This window comes from Hemicordylus capensis, chromosome 3 (genome assembly GCF_027244095.1).
Source record: "Hemicordylus capensis ecotype Gifberg chromosome 3, rHemCap1.1.pri, whole genome shotgun sequence".
NCBI lineage: Eukaryota > Metazoa > Chordata > Lepidosauria > Squamata > Cordylidae > Hemicordylus > Hemicordylus capensis.
The window spans coordinates 287,391,490-287,406,297 of NC_069659.1; the positions used below are offsets into that span (position 1 = coordinate 287,391,490).

The following is a 14,808-nucleotide window of genomic DNA, read 5'->3' on the forward strand; positions in this document are numbered from 1 at the left end:
TTCTTTCACTGCCGACAATAGGTCATTTCAGATGGCATACACCTAAACATGTTTAAAATGGCCTAAATAAATTACTTAATATGCAAATAAGTGGTGACTCTTCTTAGCAATATATAAATCTAATACTAAACTATTTAGGGTAGTGAAATCTAAAACAGATTGTGAGGAGCTCCAAAAGGATCTCTCCAAATTGGGTGAGTGGGCGACAAAATGTCAGATGTGGTTCAGTGTTAGCAAGTGTAAAGTGATGCATAATGGAGTTAAAAAACCGCAACTTCACTTATATACTGATGGGGTCTGAACTGTCGGTGACTGACCAGGAGAGATATCTTGGGGTTGTAGTGGACAGCTTGTTGAAAGTGTCAACGCAGTGCACGTCAGCTGTGGAAAAAAGCTCATTCCATGCCTGGAATAATTAGGAAAGGGATTGAAAATAAAACTACTAATATCATAATGGCCTTATACAAATCTGTGGTGCGGCCACATTTGGAGTACTGCGCACAGTTCTGCTCACCATACCTCAAAAAGGACATTACAGAACTGGAGAAGGTGCATAAGAGGGCAACCAAGATGATCAGGGGCCTTCCTTATGAGATAAGGCTACAACTCCTGGAGCTTTTTAGTTTAGAAAAAAGACAGCTGAGGGGTGACATGATATAGGTCTATAATATTAGGGGGGGGGGATAAAAATACATTTTTCTCCCTCTCACATAACGTTAGAACCATGGGTCATTCCATGAAACTGATTGCCAAGACATTTAGGACTGACAAAAGGAAGTACTTTTTCACAGAATGCATAATTAATCTATGGAATTCTCTGCTACAAGATGTGGTGACAACCACCAGCCTGGATAGCTTTAAGAAGGGCTTAGATAAATTAATGGAGTACAAGTCTTTCAATGGCTACTAGTCTGAGGGCTATAGGCCACCTCCAGCCTCAGGTGAGATGCCTCTCAATACCAGTTGCAGGGGAGCAACAGCAGGAGAGAGGGCGTGCACATACCTCTTGCTTGTGGGCTCTCCAGAGGCATCTGGTGGGCCACTGTGAAGCAGGATGCTGGACTAGATAGGCCTTGGGCCTGATCTAGCAGAGCTGTTCCTATGTTCTTTTGTTAGGTGCGGCCAGGTGTCCCAATGCTTCCTTGCAAGTAAAGTCCCTGAAGCCCTTTGTCATGGATGGCACCTCCCCCTTCCCAGTCAACACAGGCAGAAAAGGGGGGGGGGATACAGAGGAAGCAACCTCCCACAAGTGCTAAGGAGTCATCCCCAGTGGTGAAATGGCTAGTTTTGGGGACTAGGAAGGGCACATTGGGCTTGGGTCTTAGTTTGGCTCTTGCTTTTTCAGCTTTGTTCTCTCTTTCTGAGAACATGTCTTGCCCCTGGCTTTTCTCTCCATCTACCAACCTAATTAGACTTAACCCTGCAACACAAGCTCCTTATACAGCTGACTTGAAGCTAAATCCCCTTGCAGAGCCAGCCTGGGCAGGGTCAGCTCTGGAAGTTGGCCTTCTCCCACCTCCTTCCCAAAGAGAACCGAGTAATGTGTCTGGGATATGGGGAGGAATGCACTGAGTGGGGAAGGCCCTGCACTCTACTTGAATCTGAGAAGAATTTTTGGGTGGATGAAAGAATGAATATGTTGGGGTGGGAATTGTCTGAGGAGCTTTGTGCATTCTGTCATTTCATCTTTCACTCAGGGAATCTGCTGCAGAATGTCTTCCTCCTCCCCTGGGTGTACTGTTCCCGATCTGCCCATCTCTTCCATTTCTCTCCACTTCTTTTTCCACTCCTTGAAATCCTTTCTTTTCTTTTCTTTTCTTTTTTAAACACTTTGAAAAATTGCTCTTGTGAGCAGAATAAAGTATACAAAATAAGCAAATGCATGACGTCTTCCATAATTTATTCAGGTCACTAAGTATAGACCTTCTTGGTGCAGAATATACACAGCCCTTGTTGTTTGTCCCTGATGTGTTCTTCCCACCCCTGCAAGTACCAAGGAGAGGTTGTTGCTAGACAAGTGTCAAACAGTATTGCATTGATTTTTTGAAACAATTAGTGTCTATGATCTCTTCTGCTGGAATTAGTGACCCCACAACCCATGAGCAGCTGCCCTATAAAATGCACTTCCTGGTAACCTAATGGTGATGGGAACTGATTCTGCTGTCGGGTGCTTTTTTTAAATTTGTTCCTAGACAGGAATCAGAAGAGGGAATAGATACATTCAAGCTGCCCTACCCTGAAGCCTATAAGCACATGCCTACTGCATTTTCCAGCGCATGGATATAATGGAGCATTCTAAGAGAATTAATTCTCTTAGAAATAGGCTCAAAGCCATGCGAAGAAGAGAATAGTGGTTAACATTCTGTGTAGCCTTATGAGGGCAGTGCAAGAGCTCCATCCTTGCAAGGAGCCACTAAACTAACTGTGGGCAAGGCTTGCCTTGCAGTTGAGAGCTATTTCCCATTGTGCTGACCTGTGCTGGGAGGGCCCTTTAAGAGAGATGGTAAAGGTAAAGTGTGTCGTCGAGTCAGTGTCGACTCCTGGTGACCACAGAGCCGCGTGGTTGTCTTTGGTAGAATACAGGAGGGGTTGACCATTGCCTCCTCCCGCGCAGTATGAGATGATGCCTTTCAGCATCTTCCTATATCGCTGCTGCCTGATATAGGCGTTTCCCGTAGTCTGGGAAACATACCAGCGGGGATTTGAACTGGCAGCCTCTGGTTTGCTATTCGAGTCACTTCCCCCCTGTGCCATTAGGTGGCTGGTGAAGAAATGGAGCCCTATCTTAAGAGCTCTCTAAAGAGAAAGCACTGAAAAGGGCTTCACTTCCCAGCACTCAGTGCCTGCCTTCAAGATGATGCAGGGGCTGCCACTGGCCCCCAGACCTTTCAGTGAAGAACACTGGTTTAGTGGCCCCCTGAAAGGATGGAGTCTTGCTCTGCCCTCGTAAGGCTGTATAGGATGTCAGTCAGTTTTTACCTTTGTTCCAATCCAGTGGGCTCCATCCAAGAGTTTCCCTCTTTTGGAAATTGCTTACAGACCATCATGTTCCTGAGCTCTGCAATACCAGTTCCTCAGTAACCCACATTTTTCATCACAATACAAAACTGTGATGAATCCAACTGCGTGTTTATAAACAGGCTACTCGTGATGAGTCCTGATGACCGATTGCCTGGGCCTGCAGTGGAAATGATGGTGGCCTAAGAAGGGAATAGTTCTGTTCTTTCTGCTTCTTAGAGTCGGGCTTGGTGACTTGGCCATTCTGTGGTTGGAATATTTATTCTATTCTATTCTATTCTATTCTATTCTATTCTATTCTATTCATTCATTCGATTTCTATACCGCCCTTCCAAAAATGGAATAAAGCTATTGCTATTGTGGGGTTTTCTGGACTATTCCAGAGAACAGGGTTAGTTTGTAAGCAAAACGTTTGCCTTGTGCTGCTTCCTGCTAATGCTGAGGGAGCACAAGCAGGGCCCCTTTGATATGATAGAGCATCTGCTTCCCATGCATAAAGTTCCAGGTTCAATCCTCCTCATCTCCAGGCTGGGAAAGACTCCTGGGAAGGCTGGGAAAGACTCCTGCCTGAAACCTTGGAGAGCCACTGCCAGTCAGTGTAGATAATACTGAGCTAAATGGTCTGATTCTGTATAAGGCTGCTTGATATGAGCCCTGTTCTCTCCAGTCACCTCCCTTGAGCTCCAGCTGCCAGTCCATCCATATTTTCCTGCCATCACTTAGAAATGATTGCTAGATAATTGCTTATATCTTGGTCACATTTCCACTGACCACAGCTAGCAGGGATGGGGGTGGATTGGATCCAAATAGCTCCTTCCTGCATCTCTCTCCCCGCTTTTGCCTTTTGCAGGCTGCACTTTGATGCTGTTTCCAGACCGAGCATTGAAAGGAGGCTGAAATGACAATTAGTTTCTGGGCAAGCAGGAATATTTTGAAGGCTGCTTGTTAGCTTGAGACTTCAAGGAAGAGAGCTGGTCTTGTTGTAGCAAGCATGACTTGTCCCCTTAGCTAAGCAGGGTCGGCCTTGGTTACTTATGAATGGGAGACTTGATGTGTGAGGCACTGTAAGATATTGCCCCTAAGGGGCGGAGCTGCTCTGAGAAGAGCAGAAGGTTCCCAGTTCCCTCCCTGGCATCTCCAAGAGAGGGCTGAGAGAGATTCCTGCCTGCAACAACCTTGGAGAAGCCGCTGCCAGTCTGTGTAGACAATACTGAGCTAGATGGACCAAGGGTCTGACTCCGTATATGGCAGCTTCCTATGTTCCTAAGGTCTTGCTCTGGGCCTGCCCTCAGGTGGTAGGTACCTGAGATCTCCTTCCTGCTTTTCCTTGGGCTCAGTTATGAGCACAACATCTGTGTGATCTCTGTGGATGAAAGACTTCCAGAAATACACAAGGGGTGCCTATTTCACTGGGGTGTGTGTGTGTGTGTTGTGTGTTGTGTGCCAGGCATTGGATGCCTGTGCCCACTTGTCAGAAATGTGTATAAAAAGACTCTTTTAAAATGCAGGCAGGCAAGCAGCGTTGGGCCTGGATTTCTTCTTCCCTCAGATCATAATGAACAGCCTTCAGGGTGCTTCTTTATCCCGCCATCCCCACCCCCCTCTCCAATCCTCCAGCTCCTCAAGGCCAATTTTCTTCAGCTAGTAATCTTCCGAACAATTACAGCAGCCCCTCCCCGACCACAGCAGCCATGTCAGGACAACTGCCCTGTGTGAGAGAGCTGAAGCCGCTGGACTGGCTCCTCCTCCCCCTCCGTGGCCATCATCTGGCATCAATTCCCCTGTGGGGGAGAGAGGAGGGCAGGGCAGGTGAAGACATCATCTCAGAACTGCTCCTGGATTAGCTGGTCTGACTTCTTTTCATCTTCTTTTTCTTTTTTCTTGTCAGCACAGCATTCTAAAACTCTGTTTTTCAACCGGTTCCCTTCTGTTATCCACCATTCCCAGTCTCTTGTGTGCCCCTTTGTTTTATGGTTCCTCCACCCCCACACCCAGTGGTAAGGCTTTAGAAAGTCCTTATTAAATGTTATTTAACTTGTCTAGAAACTCTGCTGTCCTTTAAAGTGTTGGAACTACTTTAGGGACTGTGGTCAAAAAGTGGGATACAAATTTGCAAACAATAACAAAAATATTTATGTACTGCTTTTCAACCAAAAAAAAAAGTTTCCAAAGCAGTTTACATAGTAAATAAAATAAAATAAATAAATAAGATGGATCCCTGTCCCCGAAGGGCTCACAATCTAAAAAGAAACCTAAGATAGACACCAGCAACAGTCACGGGAGGTACTGTGATGGGGGTGGATAGGGCCAGTTACTCTCCCCCTGCTAAATAGAGAATCACCACCTTAAAAAGGTGCCTCTTTGCCCAGTTAGCAGGAGATAAAATAAGGAAAAGTGTAAAGTGGCTCCCGGGTGTATTTGGTTTTTAGGTTGTTCACACAAGCAGCCCTACCTGACCTGAGCAGGCCTACCTGGGTAAGGCTGTTCATGTTAAGTGCTGGGATCAAGGCCAGTCCAGACACTGCCTCCCCAGGGAGCCTGGGATTTTTACTCTGCCTTTTACCTGAAAAGGGTGTGAGCGAGCGTGCCCTTTTACCTAGGTCCAGGGTCCTGTGTCTGTTTGGGCTGTAGGCAGCCCGAGCAGATGCAAAGCTGGGTGCCTAGAGTGCCCAGCTTGAGGGGAAATCCCTCAATGCACCATGCTTGTTGCATGGTACATTTACGGATCTCTGGAACAGTGGTCCCTCTAATTTTTTTCATCTCTGTGGGAAATGAGTTTTGTTCTGGGCAGCAGTATCAAGGCACTGTGCGCGCACATGCATTCAAAGTGGGGCCTTCCTAATTCAAACCTGAGTGGGATCTAAAACCAACTGAACTGACATCAGAAAACTTGTGAGCATGTGCACACCTTAGAGGGAACAGTGCTCTGGAGGCCGGGACACATTTTCCCAGCCTCCAGATGGTTGTGCGGTTCCCAGGAGAGCTGATTGTGTGAGTGCCTGATCTCTGTGGCCAGGAGACAGCCGAGACAACAAGAAGATGGTCTGGGCTGGGGGGAAGGTAAGCTCGATCTTACCTTCTCCCCGGCCCCGCGCCTTCCCCACAGGGCTGCAATGGTCGTGAGAACAACCTTAGTGTCTGTCTGAAATTGCTGCCATGAGAAAGACTATAATGTGATTTGGTATTTCGGAGGTACTGTTTTTACAGTGCTCTGTGTTAACCTCCATTCACGAATATACAAAGCTCTATATTCATATTAGAATGCAGAACATTCCTAACAGCATCATATCAATAGATAGATACTGGTCTTTGACCAGTACAGAAACATGTAAAAAGGAACATAATGTCACACCTGTTATAATAGCAACAATATAGTTTTTACAGATATACAATGACATAGTAAATTATTCCGCTACTTTAGTCATTAGGCGTTGTATATTCATTGCTATTAGACAACCTAGCCACGTTGTAATTTTGGCTTGAAGATCTGACAAAAGAAATGAGAGATATACTTCATCTTCTCTGCCTGGTATGTCCTTAATCAAGGGTAAAATTAACGTCTCTCACTGGTATCTATGCCAGTAATTATACTCATAATTCTGGTACTGTCTGCCACATCATGATACCTAGTGGTTGGCAGCATTTCCTATTATTGTGCAGAACAACAATTACATCTGGAAAAAGATGTATTGACTTTCTATATCACAGTAGTTGGTTCATGATGTTTTGTGCATTATTTGAATCCCTTGTCCTACTCTTCAATGCTGCTTCCAACTAGTTGCATTTTTATCCCACCCTTTCTCCAAGGAGTTCAGGTCAATATGATGACTCCACCCTCATTTTTAACTCACAACTGTAAAGTATATTACACTGTATATTACAGTATAGTATATAGTATCTTCTATATATATATATTTATCTTAGGCATACCCATCACTAATCCCATGTGTGGCAGCTCTCATGAGAGTTTGTGAGCAAGCAGCCAACAGGAGAAGTGGAAAGCAGCGTTGCTGGAGGCGAAGCAGGAAACAAAATGACAGTGGGGGGACAAAATTCAGTCCCTCCAGGCTGGGGGGAGAAAACGGCAACGGTGGCGGGTGGGGGAAGAAAATGGCGGTGGTGGGTGGGTAAGAAAACAGTGGCGGGAGGGAGGATGGGGGAAGAAAGTGGTGGTGGATGATCTGGGAAAGAAATCGGCAATGGGTGGGCGGGGGAAACTAGAGGCGTAGATGTTCTGTGTCCGGCCCAGCTAGTATAGTATAGTACAGTATATTGCAGTAGAGTATATTACAGTTTAGTATAAATATACTATACTGTAAAGTATATTTTGCTGAGAGATTACAGGCCCAAAATCATCAGTGAGAGCTTCATGACTAAGGAGGGATTTGAACTCAATATCTTCTCAGTCCAAGCCAGTACATGATCCACTTCACTATATTGACCTCTTTTATCTCTATTATCCCTTTTCTACATATTTGTGCATTCATTTTCTTTCCTATGTTACTTTTTCTGTGTGTCTTGCAAATTTCATTGATATATTTTCCTTGCAGAGACCTCTAGCCAGAGGTTCTCTTACCCCAGGCCAAAGTCCGGGGCCTCCACACACCTCTGGGGGCCCCCAAATCCTCTTTAGTCTGTCCCGGGTGGTGTGGCTGAGTTTGACCTCTGCTTTAGTGGTGGTGGTGGTGTGGGGTGGGAGGGAGAGGGATATGAATATGAATTATGCGGGATGGGAATATGTTAAATTGTGTGTTGAAATGTTTCTGTGAATGCATATTTGCATCAATATACCTGTTTTATATTCTTACATTCTTGTGAGTTCAGTTGCTGTTTGTTGCCTCAAGAACCCGCATGTTAAAAATACTCTGTGTGTGTGTGTGTGTGTGTGTAGGGGGGTGATGCAACTTGTGGGAGGGGTTCCAGTGGGTGGGTGGGGCACTCCAAAAGCCTTTAAGTCCAGGCGCCAAAATTATCTAGGTGCACCTCTGCCTCCAGTTTGTGAAGAGTCTAGTGAATGCTTAGCCTATCATCTGTGTGGTTTTCAGTCCCTCCAGGTTCTGTTACCTCAGTAACTTCCTAGACTATCTATTGTTTCACCCTAGTAATTAAAGGAGATGTTGCTGCACTTGATACCGCCCCTCAGTTTAATGCTGACCTATTCTTTCTCCTGAAAATATTTTTTCGTTACTCAGTTGTGTAACAACCTGCTTTGTCTCTGTTATTTCTCAGCTAGATTGTTGTGCACAGATTTGGATAATCTATTATAACAAGAAAATAGGAAAGATTTGGAGGAGAGAGAGAGAAATTTAAGATTTATATAGAGATTAGAGAGAGAAATGGGCATATTGAGAGCAGGCAATAGAGGAAGGACCTGATCAATCTTGATAAATTAACAAAGCGCCATTAAGAAAATGGGAAAGTTGGTTTCCTTTTCACTTAAGGAAAAGCATCTCACACACACAATGCTGGTTGGGTAAGCATCTATTGGGGATTGTTTTATTCTTGTGAATATAACCGCTGATAAGGGAGCAGGACTTGAAGCAGTCACTATAAATCAGTGGGATAAGTAGGAAGATAGCCCAGCTGAACTGACTTCAGTCTGTACACTCTCCCCCTCTCTCTGCCTCTCAGTGGCTCATCCTCCCTCAGCCTTGCAACCCAGGAGGCTCCAGCTCTGTGGCTTATTCCCTGGCTAATTCTGAGAGCTATAAATACTACCTGGGATGGAAAACTCCTTAAGTCTCTGCTCATGGGGGTGGGGCAGAAGAAAGCTCTATGGACTGGCCATGTGACCCATGCCAGGCACCTGGGAAGGGCAACTGGGTAGGGGGCAGAATCTGTGTAGAGGAACAGAAATGCACCTTGCTTGAATCTGGCGGTGAGAAGATGGGGCAGTAGCTGTTAGCAGAAAAGAGACCTGGTCAGCAGAGTAGGGGAGTTTCTGGCATTTGCGGCTCCACTTGAAGTTTTCCTCTTTCATTGCAGGTCGTAATGAGCCTCTAAAGAAGGAGCGCCCCAAGTGGAAGAGTGATTACCCCATGACAGATGGGCAGCTGCGCAGCAAGCGCGATGAGTTCTGGGACACAGCACCTGCCTTCGAGGGCCGCAAGGAGATCTGGGATGCACTCAAAGCGGCTGCTTATGCTGTGGAGGCCAGTGACCATGGGCTAGCACAGGCCATTATTGATGGTGCTGGCGTGACCTTGCCTCATGGTATGCGTAGCGGGGGGAGGACGGGGATGATACAGAGTTAACTCTCTTTGTCCTCCTCTCTAGTGCCAGGCAGAAACAATGCCCTGTGAGCGTCAAATGATACTTTAGAGAGTGCCTTCTTTGTCATGAAGCCTGCTGCCTATTAAAATAATCTGGGGAGGTCCAGTTACAGTTGCCACTGGCTCATTTGGCAACTTGGGACCGGGCCTTCTCTTTGACTTCCCCGGGCTTCTGGAATATGCACCCTGTCAAAATTAGGAAGACCATCAAGCCATGCCTGCTTTTTCAGGATTTTAACTGAAATTAATTTTAAATTGTTTGTTTTTATCCTCTGAAACTGTTTTAAAGTTTTTATTCTGTGCAATTGTTTTAATTTCACAGAATTAAGCAATTTAATTGTTTTTACTCTGTTCTATATTTGTTTGAAATTGTGTACACTTCCTAGAGATACACATATTGGGCAGTATATAAATATGACAAATAGATAAAATCGGACCTTCTGGCCAGGCAAAAATCTCAGGCTTAGACTCCTCATGGCAGCCCCCTTTTCCACCACCAAAATACAAGCATGTACATGTGAAAATATGTATGTATGCATGTAAAAATGCATGTCCCACTGTGTATATTATAGTGGTAGACACAACAGGAAGCCAGAATTGGTCATGACTTGGCACTATACATAAAGATAAATGTGTGTTCTGCCACATAATACATAAAGTGACTTTGCGTCTGGTACTCGCATTAATTCAAAGCTGTTTGTCTCCTCTGCGATGCTCTGCAAATATTTGTTTCTGGAGCAAAGACAACAGCCCGCTAAGACCTGGGCAGACACACCTTCATATCTACTGCACCAACAGCTACGAACTTCATCCTTGTTAACCAACTATCGCCTGGTCCAACCATAGCTTCCAGAGATAGCTGGAAATGAGGAGAGGCAGAACTATTCAGCAACTCGCCATTTCCTTTTAATCTTTGTCTGCAGGGGACACATGATTCTAAGGAATTCCCAGGGACTTGTGGGTAGGGTTTGGTAGGGCTTCCTCCTTCAAGTATGGCATGGGAATGTTTCTTCACTGGTCCAAGGAGACTTGGCTGGAAATGTTTGTATTTGACTCTAAACCAAGATGTGACAATTAGAACTGGAGATTGGGCGTTCTTATGTCCATTTGTTAGAAGACAGCAGGCTCTGAGGGGTCAAAAAGAAGAAGGGTAGGTTGGAAAGAAAGTCCTGCACTAGGATGGCTGGTGGACCGCAATTCTGTTTGAAGGGGTATCCAAAGACTAGAGAGTCAGGGTGGTGGTGGGGTAGAGTGAAGGTCCTTGGGGTCCATGAGAGACACAAGAGAGCTGGGGTAATCAATAATGTAGGAAGCCCATAATCAGATTTGTGGGGCATCGTAGCATCAGGAAGGAAACCATATTTTGGAGAGAATGTAGAAAGTTTAGAGGTTTAGGAGAATCTGGTTTAGAACTGAGAAGTGTCTCAAAACAGATTTGGAGGAAAGAGAAATGTTTTTGTAAGCCTCTCATGCCCTCTGCTGGCGTCTTCATTCACCTGCAGGCTCGCTCACCGAGTGCTACGATGAACTGGGTAACCGATACCAACTCCCTGTCTACTGCCTGGCGCCGCCTGTCAACTTGATTATGGAGCGGAGTGAGGAGGAAGGTGTGGAACCGCCTGAGCCAGCACCCAACACCCGGCGTGAGTTCCCACTCAAAGTGCGCCTCTCCACTGGCAAGGACCTGCGCCTGAGCGCGAGCATGACTGACACAATTGGGCAACTTAAGAAGCAGCTTTATGCCCAGGAAGGACTGGAGCCTGCCTGGCAGCGTTGGTTTTTCTCAGGCAAGCTCCTGACAGACAGGACCCGCCTGCAGGAGACCAAGATCCAGAAGGACTTTGTCATCCAGGTCATCATCAATCAGCCTCCTGCACCAAGGAACTGAGTTGGAGGCAGTTGGGCCTGGGGCCTGGTCTGTGACCAGGGACTGAGCTGGAGCCCAGGAGGGCAGGAGGCTGTTCTTCTAGCTGGGGCAAGCAGATAGTGCTCTCTCAGAACCAGGGCTGGAGGATCCCACCGTGTCCCCTGGGAAACTGCACATGCTTCCTTGCTGCAGTGCCCAGAGAAGATGTATCAAGCCAGGCCACTGCACAGGTTGGCAGTGTCCAAAGTGGTTTCTCCCCATGGTTTGCCTCTCATGGTCCTTCGGGCCCATTTTTTTTTTACCTCCAGGACCCACAAGGATTGGACCTTCCCCACCTCTCCCCCCCTCCCAACCCCGCATATCCAGGCTCCGGGCTCGTCTGGCTCCAAAACACGTGCTTTCCTCCGCTTCCCCTTAGCTGCAGCCTAGGTGGAGCTGCCTGCAGTGGGCTCTCAAGCCTATATGATGGATTGTGGGTGAAGTCCCCTTCAGGGAGTGAGCACAGAGCTTGCCATTTGGGCACCAAGAATGCTACCATGGGATGCTAGAGACCAAAGCGTCCCTCACAGGAGGGGCCATGCTGGGCCTAGGGCCAGAAAAGCCTTGTCAAACATCTTGCCATTTCTAGGCCAGTGAATGAGGCCCCAGTGATCCTGAGGATGGGCCTATTTGCACAATCGCCTGAGATGAGTCCGTGAGACAGATGCTCATCCTGGATATATGGACAGCCCCTCATCCAGACAGGGTATAATGTGAGGGAAATGGAGGGTGGTTCCTTTTATGTATAGGTATCAGTATAATTTATCAATAAAGCCTTTTCCAACTAGTCCTCAGCCTGAATCACCTGGGACTTTGTGCTCCTTAACTTTGGAAAACGTTGAAATAATTTGGGTTAAAAGATTTGAACTATTGCCTTGACTGTAGCAAACACTGAAATATTTAGTAGGATGGGACAGACTCTTGAGTTAGGTAATCTAAGCGCCGGGGGTGGGGGAATGCCTATCAGGCTTGCTTTTGGAATGCAAGGGGCCTAACACTTTCTAGCGGGGCAGGGATGGACAATTTGCATGAGACAAGCTAGGTAGAAACATGAAATTCCAGTAAAATGCAAGGCTAGCTTTCAAGGTGGAACTAGAGGATACAGAGACAAATCTGCAGCCCCAGCCATATATTTGCCAAAACAACTGGAATTTAGGGGCTGGCAGGGGGAAATTCGCAGAGGATAATCAGCAGCAGTTGTTAATTTTTCCCATGCCATGCCTGCCAGTTCTCCCCTGCAAATACCTCCCACCCACCCGCACGATCAGAGCCCAGCTGGAGTGGGGGTGGAAATCCCAATACTGCCCAGATAGAGGAGGCGTTTGCAGAGGAGAACCAGTAGGCAGCGGAAGGGTTAAATGTTCCAGCCCTTGCAACAGTATCACAAAATAAATGTAGGCTTGGGAACCTGTTGTTTCCCTTGTAATATCTATCTTGGCCTTCAGACACAGATTACAAGAAAGTTTTCTGGGCACGTTTAATATTGAGATTGTGGGAAAAAGAGGAATGCATTTATTTATTCATTTATTTGTTTGTGTGCACTCAGTATTTATATCCCACCTTTATATAGCAAATAAGGCAGCTATCAAGAACAAGTGATATACAAGAAAGTAACAATAAAGCAACATCCATAAACTAGTCTAAAAACAGTGGTCAAAGTCAGTGGTGGTTAGACTTTATCTCAAAGCAGTGTCCAAAAAAAAGCCTCGCTGGAACAAAACAATCTTGTTGTCCACCAATGGAGCCAGATAGAACTTCCTTTGAAAGTTATCCCAGATTCTGGGTGCCGCCACCAGTCCAAAACAACCTTATTTCTTGTGATCACCTAACTCAGGGTTTCTCAATGTGTGGGTCCCCAGATGTTATTGGTCTTCAACTCCCATAATCCCCAGCCCCAGTGGCCTTTGGCTGGGAGTTATGGGAGTTGAAGTCCAATTACATCTGGGGACCCACACGTTGAGAATCCCTGACTGCATCCAAGAATAGGGGAACTCAGGAAAATGGCCTCTGAAGTGGATTGTTGTACCCAGGCAGGTTCACCTGGGGAGAGGTGATTCTTGAAACACTCTAGTCCCAGGTTAACACACTAAAGGTCAAAGCTAGCATCCTCAGTTGAGCCTGGAAATAAATTGTTAAAGGGTGTAGGTGGTAAAGGGTTGGAATACTGTGTGATCTGATCTACCAGCTTCAGTCAGTGCCCTGGCAGAAGCATTATGAACCAACTGAAGTTTCCAATCATCTTCAAAGGCAGCACCATGTCAAGCACACGGCATAAATCTAACTGGAAATGACTAGAGTATGAGTGATTCGGGACAGGTCCAGTTTTCCCCAAACCAGGCTCTGCTGGCACACAAACCAAGGCTGGTAAAAAGCCCTCCTGACTATCTCCACCACTTGGTCCACCCAAGAGCAGCCCCATACAGTAAAGCTACTGCTTTGGGGGAGTGTAACTTTCCAAAGAGGTTGTACTCCTGTTTTTAGATCATGAGAGCCCTAGTAATCTAGACAAAGAGTATAATAATAACTAATAATATATTGAACTAGCTGAACCCGCACAGAGCATCTGTGCGCTAGATATGGTTTGCTCCCTTTGTCCCCTGCCACAGCTCCCTCACCCCAGAAACCTCCCCACCCTCCCTCACTCTCGGCATCCCCCTTCCCCCCCCGCTCATTCAGCCTCCCTCCTCCCCTTTGCTCACTCACTCAGGGAGAGCAGCATTGTGGCGGTGGCCTAGGTTGGCTAAAGCTGCTGGTCTCCACTGCGTTGCCCCACCAAGTCTCTTCGTGAGGAGGACGGCCGAGCTGGGACTTCCTGTCCAGCCTGCACAGACGAGCCTCGCCCTCTCCCACCCTGGCTTGGCCGCTGTCCTCGTGAGGAGACTTGGCAGGGGCGATGGAGGGTGGTGGTTGGAGCTGACCCAGGCTGCCGCCGCCGTGATGCCACTGCTTGGAGACACACATTTTAATTGGTTGTGGCTGGCTGTGGCAGGCGTGGTTTCCATTGGTTGCGACGGGGGTGATTTTCATTGGTGGTGGCTGGGTTGCAGCTGCTGTGAGGGCAGGGCTTGCCACGTACCATTTGTCACCTTAGGCTGACACACAACTGTGTCATGGATCACATATTTGCTGACACACTACTGTTACTTGGGAACCTGCATGGGGCGTGGATGGAGCCTGGTTGGATGCTCCTCCCACCCTGGTTTTGCTTGTGAAAACCAGCCCAAAGAGCATCCGTGGATTCAAGCCCCACTGTGATAAGGACAAGCTCTGTGTGTGTGTGTGTGTGTGTGTACGTACATGTGTGTGTATACACACACACGTGCCTTCTCTGCTCCTCACCACCCAAACACGAAGCCTTGCTTGACTCATTCTGGCCTGCATCCCTACGGAGGTTGCCTACCAGACTTGGAAGGAAGCCCAGGTCCCTGGATTTCTGAGTGGCTGTTAGGAAGCAGGATCTCTTTCCCATCCCTTTGTACAGAGGAGCACTCAGGAATGACTTTGGCAGCACGGCTGTCCTGGTACAATTGGGGACAATGAGATGAGAGAGACAGCAATGTGTCCATCGCCGTAAATAGCTCCCAGCTCAACCCCTTTTGGTGTCCTCCTCTC

The 14,808-nt window shown here is 46.9% G+C and overlaps 1 protein-coding gene across 3 annotated transcripts in view; it reads left to right on the forward strand.

The window, feature by feature from the left end:
* The window catches only part of UBTD1 (ubiquitin domain containing 1), a 29,443-nt gene extending 17,458 nt beyond the window's left edge, over positions 1-11,985 (forward strand). For 2 of the 3 annotated variants that reach the window (XM_053312490.1, XM_053312489.1), the window contains exons 2-3: positions 9,004-9,231; positions 10,793-11,985. In XM_053312490.1, coding sequence (XP_053168465.1) covers positions 9,057-9,231; positions 10,793-11,178 — 561 coding nt within the window. In that variant the 5' untranslated portion in view covers positions 9,004-9,056 and the 3' untranslated portion in view covers positions 11,179-11,985. Of the gene's footprint in view, positions 1-4,223; positions 4,314-9,003; positions 9,232-10,792 lie in introns of those variants that run through there. The other variant, XM_053312491.1, reaches the window with a different exon arrangement.
* The last annotated feature ends 2,823 nt before the right edge of the window (positions 11,986-14,808 follow it).